This window comes from Erigeron canadensis, chromosome 1, assembly GCF_010389155.1.
Source record: "Erigeron canadensis isolate Cc75 chromosome 1, C_canadensis_v1, whole genome shotgun sequence".
Taxonomy (NCBI): domain Eukaryota; kingdom Viridiplantae; phylum Streptophyta; class Magnoliopsida; order Asterales; family Asteraceae; genus Erigeron; species Erigeron canadensis.
In genome coordinates this window covers 8,699,901-8,707,306 of record NC_057761.1, presented here as the reverse complement: position 1 = coordinate 8,707,306, position 7,406 = coordinate 8,699,901, and the positions used below count along the sequence as shown (strand labels likewise).

Sequence of the window (7,406 nt, the reverse complement as noted above, 5' to 3'; positions counted from 1 at the left end):
CCCTTAAACGTGCACGTGTTATGGCAACTTAATAAGTCTAATGAACTAGATAAACATCAATAGAACCTATTCGGCTTTCACTGCCTGGACTTGGGGATTGGTAATGATTTCTCAAGTTAGTATTGTTATTAATTCCTAATCATAAACATGGAATGTAACATACGCTTATAAAACATAAACTCAACTATTATGAATATATAAAAAAAAATTCACAGTAGACTAAAGTCAAAGCCTTTGTTATCATGGTGTTAAAACAGAGACAATAATTTTAATAAATAACATTTTACCCGTTCAATACGACGGTAGTGGTGATAGCGGTCGTGTGGTGTTGGCGACGATTTGGTGGTGGCAACAACAGTTGGTAGCGGGTGGTGGCGTGAAAGGTGGTGGCGGTGTAATTATTATTGTAAAAATAAATTAATGTAAGTGTAGTTATTTTAGAAGTTGATGGTTTATGTTGTAAATTATTTCATTAAGAGTATTATAGGTATTTTAGTGAACATGTTTAAAATAATGATTAAAAACTAAAGAATTAATTAATTCATTAGGAATAAATGATCATTTCGCATGTGGATATTTTTATGAGATAAGGTGTTAGAATATAGATAGGAAATGGTGGGATATGATATTGAGGAGAATAAAAAGACAGTTAAAGATTGATGACCTTAAGTTGCAGGACACCCAGGAAAGGGTACGAAATGGGCAAATGGTATTGATAAACAATTACCAGGTTCAGCATATCTTCTATATATCGAAATGACCCTGAACCTAAATTTTATATCTAAACGTGAAGTTTATGCTGATTATGTACAGCTCAAGCATTCACATTATGCAAACCTTTTAGTGGAAAGGGTGTGATAAAAGAATATCCACACCCAACCGCCAACCCTTAAAACACCATAAAACCCCCTTATCACCCTGTAGAAAATATGTCCAGAATTTTTACAAACCGTTGCTTTCATATGATAATGTTCATTAAAAATTATGCACAGATGATAACAAGAATTTTCTAAGTAATACCAACAGTTAACCTTTCTATTCAGAACTATCATATCATCATAGAATGCTGTCACATGTAGCATGCTTGGCAGCAAAGCACACTCTTTTTTGCAATATACTAACTATTATTTACATCAATCGACAGGGGGATGATCTAACAAACATATCAAATCCAAAATTTCCACTTTGAATAATCCCTACAAACTCACCTAACAGTAGAACATCACATTTCTGAGATCTTCATGAATCGCTGGTAACTCTATTAATTCATCAGCCACTTGCCTTTCAGCACGATCTCCTTCAATGTAGCAGCGAGCACGATACGCAGCTAAATCTGCATAATACACCGGGGCGACTGCAAACACAATTGAACACAGTTATAACAGAGTTTCTTTACAGACAAGGTAAGTCACGTCAGAATTGTAATAAATAATCTAGTATGAAAATTGAGGGGTTACCAATTGAAATCGATCGGGTACCCCTTACACATCTGAAATTAAAATGGCAATCAAGTTAGGCCCAAGTTATAAAAAAAATTATAAAATGAATATAGAGATAGTTGAATTACATATAGCACAAATCATATGTAAGCCTTTCCAACCCATCAGCAGTGAATCCATTCTCATCATGAAGAAGATAGTAGTGGGCGGGCCGACTCGTTCCCTAAAAAAAACTATTCTTAATTAGTGATATATTATAATTATATGAGATTAGCTTATAATAAGGATCAGAATATCTGTTGCTATTTAATGAGGATATTTCCTAATTAGTATCCCTAATTTTTTGAGATTGTACAGGCGTACAGCTAGAATTGTAGGTCTGTTCTTATCTTGGTTCTCTATTTAAAGAGACCAAATACTGCAATTCGAATATAGAAAACATTCTATCACTAGAGCATCATATAAAGATCATGGTAAAAACTAATTCACCTTAATACCAGCATGACTGCATAGAAAGAAGTTGAAATCAGTCGGGTTACAGATTTGCGTATCAACCACAGTACCAGGAAGAACATTGCCACTGCTATCATGATCCAACGAAGGAAAGAGGCGAGTATTGTGTCGTTTTATCATGACTATAAAAGTCACATTAGGTCTATAATTCTCGGCCAAGGATTCACAAGCCTGGAGCATCAACAGCATTACATTTAAGACCACTATGAACTTTTAAAGAAAAAAAAAATCGTAAACTATAAAGAAAACTACCTTGCGGATGAGGCCCAGTTCGCTGTCTAGGAGCCGTCTAAACTGGCTATCACCAACTCCGTCTCTATAGAACCAAAAAAATGTTATTAGAAAACGCATGATAAAAGAATGACAGATTACGCCTACTTATAATGACAGCTTATCAGTATGTTTGTATCTAATAATGATAAAAGATGTAATACTCAAAATTGCTAATCAAAAGATATATTGCTCGAATTTGCTTATCAGCTATTTCAAAATAATCTGAAGATTCCAAATAAAGTTCAAAAGAACTTGTTAAATCATGTTGAATTAGGTTATAAGCATAAGACATTAACACGGAAACGAAGTTGTATCGAACCTATAGTATATAATTCTTTCAGGTTTTCCATGTGTTTGGTAAAAGGATAGCAATTGCTCCCTTATTAAACGTTCATCCTGAATTATTTCCATCCCATTCGACTGTGCAGAGAACATGGCTCTGTACCTCGTTAGTTCGGGCCAGTCCATAGATGCTACCACCTATTAAAAGAATACATACCATCTTTTAAGCATAGCCAAATGAATGAAAAAGTACAAGAAGGTGACAAAATGTGCCATGGGGTGGAAAATAACTGGTCAAAGGAATTGGTAATATATAAAACATTTAAAGCAAACGGGGCACCTTTTCCCAAGTTCTAAAGATAAAATTATAAAAAAAAAAACAATGTACTAAAATCATAATCTTATTTTAAACTGCTGTCCTCTAAAATGTTATAACAAAGTAGTCTATAATGAGTAATATACAGCAGCAATCGAAGGGCTGGATCTGTCTCCTGGTATTGGGTGTGTTACATCAGCCCCCATAATTATGGTAAAAACTTCACTAACATATCGGAGGGTTCTATTGTGAGCTGCAGACAAAAAAGTATTCCTGCCCCCCACCTGACAAGGGAAAACAAATCAAAAAAGTGGTGGAAAATTAGATAGAGAATGGGGTGATATGCGAAGAGTATACCTTAACATTAATCTTCAAAGCCACGTGCTCAAGATAGTCATTTGTGACTTCTTCCACATTTCTATGTCTAAAACACTGGGTGATTACCCCAATATCCGTTTCGCAGACTCGTTTAATGATAGCTGTGAAATATAAAGGTGAGCACATATTAAAAAAGTAACATATAGTTAGATACACACACAAACACAAACATCAGCTCAAAAACCCTACCGTATACTTCTTTGTCGTCCGGAAGTATCACAAATAAAAGGTCTAGATGGTGGTACTCAGCCTTGATATCCTTTAGAATCTTGGCAATGTCGACAGGCGGATAAGATCTTTGGAACATGGGTATGGGATTAAATACCATTCCCATCTTCCTGCACATCTGAACGACTTTACCACAAAAGTAGCCTATACCATAGATATTTCTTCGGGAGAAGTTGGCAATGCCCCAACGATTAACCGTTCCAGCATTCACGAAGTTCTTCCAAAAAAAAAAAACATGAAAAATACTAATTTCACTACTTTCAACAGAAACATATGAAATGAACATGAAGGACGATAAATGAAGAAATAAATGAAATTAATTATACCTTATCAGTCAACGTCCATTGACCGTTGACTGGGATAAAGTCTTTCAAGCCTTCCACTGAAGAATAATAGGTGATCTGAAAAATGGATGAAATGAGAATACTAAGTACCACATGCAATGTTGGAATTGAATGAGATATGAAAAGAAGAAACTTTACAGCGGGTGGTGGAAGAACCCGTGCATCTATAGTTGTCATCTGTTCAGTCACTCTCACCAAACTATTGATATTGTACTTATTATCTCTAACCGTCTACAATGCACCAAACAAAAAAAATAAGATATTTATTATAAAACTTAATCTGTTTCAAATATGGGAAAATGCATACCATGCATATGTTATTTTTTCTGTGCAACGGGGGGTCGCATGCGTACATATGAAATCTGTCCGCTTGCTTTCGATTGGTCAGAGGATAACTTTGCCCAGGAGCTATTCTGCAAAGCTGTAATCACAGAAAAAAGGGGTAAAAACAGATGAAATTAATAACAAAATAAAATTAAGCGAAGCTTATATATTAATACCTCCATTGGAATATATTTGGGCGATATTGCAGTCCCGATTAATATGGCAGGAAAATTTAGATTCAGCGGTGTGTAGCTTTCAACAAACCTATAAAAAAATAACAACAAAAATAAGATTAGAAACTTCTATTAAGCACCCACCAATTATTGCTACAGATTCGAGACATTCAACCTTACCATAACTTTACTAGTAACTCTAACAAAAATGTATCCTAAAAACCCACCTACTTGCTTGGTACAAATCAAAGAAGGGAAATTACCAGTGAAATACTTAAGAGCGCCATAAATTACTAAAAGTTTGTGGACAAAATCAAAAGCAGACTTGAGGATTGGAAGAATAGAGCATTGTCTTATGCAGGAAGGTTACAACTAATTGCTTGTGTGCTTTCCTTGATGAACATTTACTAGACTTCTGTGTTTCTTATCCCTAAATCTGTGCTTAACGAGATTGAATCCGTTCTGAAGGGGTTCATATGGTGTGGTGGTGTGATGAGCAAAGTAAAGGCCCAAGGTGGCATGAAAGGATGTATGCTTAGCAAAAGATTGTGAAGGTCCTTGGTCTAAAAAAGTTACAAAAATGGAATGAAATGCTCCTCACTAAACATGTGTGAAATGTCTGTAGCAATTGGTTACATTGCACAAGAAAGATTGGAAATGGCAAAACAATCCACTTCCTACACGACAATTGGTTACCATGAGCCCAGTAAGTAAGCCCCATAATGGTAGTTGGAAGTGGCCTGCAGATTGGGTACCTAGGATTCCGGAGCTAAACCTAGATGTGCCTATTTTGCAGCAAGATACAAAGGTTAAACTGGTTTAAATTAGTAATAATGGGAATGAAAGGCAGTTTTCTGTGGGAAATGTTTGGAATCGTATTTGGGACAATGGGGTCAAAAGTTTAATGGAGGAAGTTTATCTGGTTTAGTCAGTGCATACCCAACCCTGCTTTCATCATATCCCTAGCAATGAAAGACAAACTACAAACTCAAGATAGGTTGAAAAAACGGTACCCTTCTACAGCTTACTCATAGCTTATTCAGCGTATATTTGGATAGAAATGAAAAGTATAATGGATTGTGCTAGAATACCTAATAAGTGGCAGGAAATCTAAACTCACCTTAGGTCTCCAAGCGGTTCTGTGGTCAACCCTAGAACATTAAACTTTCTGGTGTAATTCTCACCATCAACTTCCACCTTAAGGCCTTTGACAGCTTTTGCGACCTGAAATTGACAATTACAATTTCGGAAACTAGGCACTTGCAAAGAAAAGATGAGCACAAATGATTCTAATACATAACTAAAATTCACTCCTGTAACTTGATTTGAATAACCAAAAATAACAAAATACAAAATCCAGAAAAGGTAACCATAAGTTGCGAAATGTTCAGAAACATCACTAGCCAACATCAGCTAATCACAATATGAAGGTTCAGGCCCAAATATTCACACTCACACACTCACTTTTTGTATGTAAATATGCAGAGAATATAAAGAGAAGAAAAAATGAGAAAACTTTCTGTTACTTTCAAAAGGAAACTTACTTCCCAAACTAGATGTAACATGTGTGGCTTTATATAGCCAACTGACGCAACGTGGGAAACTTAAACATTCTAATTACTTGCTTAGAAAAGTGGTGGATACGAGTATACGACCATGTCTTGTAACTTGCTTTTAACCAGCCGTTGTTTGCATGGGACTTGGTCAAACCATACCCAACTTCCTAATTTATAAAACATGCAGAAAATCTACTATATAATTCAGGGAAACTAAAGTTACTAACTTTGACACATGCTAATTGAAGTAAGACACTTCCTAATTGTAAAGACGACCATTGACTTACTGACCCGAAATCAAGAGTACCCAAACACAATATATTGTAGAAACAGAAATTTACATATAAGATACACATTTTATGATACCTTACGATGTTCTCCGGCTGAAAGTGGCCCTGATGTATCTCTCCCGAGAAACTCTCTAGTAAAATCGTAGACTAACGTGGGCTGATAATAAGCCCTGGCAGACATCTCTGCAAAACAGGGTTATACGAAAAATGTAATCAAAAAAAGTGGAGTAAGGATACAAGACTAAGTACAGGAACCTACGCAAATTGAGGGACATGCCCATTTGAGTTTCTTTGAGAGACTGCTTAAACCCCCAGCAAAGCTCTCCTCCACCTCCAATATCCCTTCTTTCAAAATTTTCAGAAAATAACAATTTTCCTGAGTATGCTTGGCTGCACAATCCATTTGAGATATTTAGAAACTAAAAATAATACTAAAATTTTCTAAACAACATATCTGAAAGAAGGATTTACTCTAGTGATGCAGCCTGCTTGAGCAACAGATTGATACGTTTAAATGTTTGGCGACGCTTAGTCGGGTCAATCTGAAACTCAAAAAAAAAAAAAAAACCCATACGCAAATTTAATCCTTAACACTAAATGACTATAACATTTACACATTACCACTACAACAACCACATACACCTTAATTACACGAATACTTACACATATTATAAAAAATAAAATAATAACAATATTAAATCAATCAACATTTAAGCAATAGTTAGAGCCTAATTCATTTAAATTGTATCAATCCGTTACTAATCATTACCTACATTTAAAAGGTACAAAGTTGATGGACCGCAACACCTAACAAGAGGTGTGGATTGTATATAGAAGAGGATTTTTGTCTGTGTCTACGTAGGAGGAAAGAAGGAATTGAAGGGGATTTATTTTTTCTTAGGTTTTGAAAAGGTTTGTACAATTGATTTATTTTTTCTTAGTCATTTTTCCATCCTCATTCACATCAATCCATATCTTATTAAAAAAATTAGGCTTAAAATTTAAATTGGGTATTTGGTTAAATATCATAATTACATATTTACTGATTTTTTTAAAACAATATAATAATAATATTATTATTATTATTATTTTATTTTTTATATATACTCAATTTTAATTTAAGATTATATTTACTCATTTAATTTATTTAATTAATAACAGTACCAATATCTATATCTATATATATTTCTTTATAAAAATTATCACACCTAATAGTTACACAAGAAATTATTAATTACCATTAATAAATACTTACTATTGAAAGACTTTTTATAAAATACCAAATTTATT

At 34.3% G+C, this 7,406-nt stretch overlaps 1 protein-coding gene across 1 annotated transcript; it reads right to left on the bottom strand.

Moving 5' to 3' along the window:
- Positions 1-1,005: 1,005 nt before the first annotated feature.
- On the bottom strand, positions 1,006-6,966 carry LOC122607154 (protein argonaute MEL1-like). Its single transcript, XM_043780082.1, has 18 exons — positions 6,890-6,966; positions 6,588-6,664; positions 6,376-6,506; positions 6,193-6,299; positions 5,391-5,494; positions 4,274-4,361; positions 4,081-4,194; positions 3,912-4,004; positions 3,756-3,830; positions 3,391-3,646; positions 3,181-3,302; positions 2,970-3,107; positions 2,545-2,705; positions 2,205-2,268; positions 1,929-2,123; positions 1,568-1,662; positions 1,458-1,489; positions 1,006-1,354 (listed from the first exon to the last, which is right to left on the bottom strand). Exons 3-18 carry the CDS (start codon positions 6,395-6,397, stop codon positions 1,209-1,211), a joined length of 1,812 nt encoding a protein of 603 aa, XP_043636017.1. The 5' UTR covers positions 6,398-6,506; positions 6,588-6,664; positions 6,890-6,966; the 3' UTR covers positions 1,006-1,208.
- Positions 6,967-7,406: the final 440 nt, after the last annotated feature.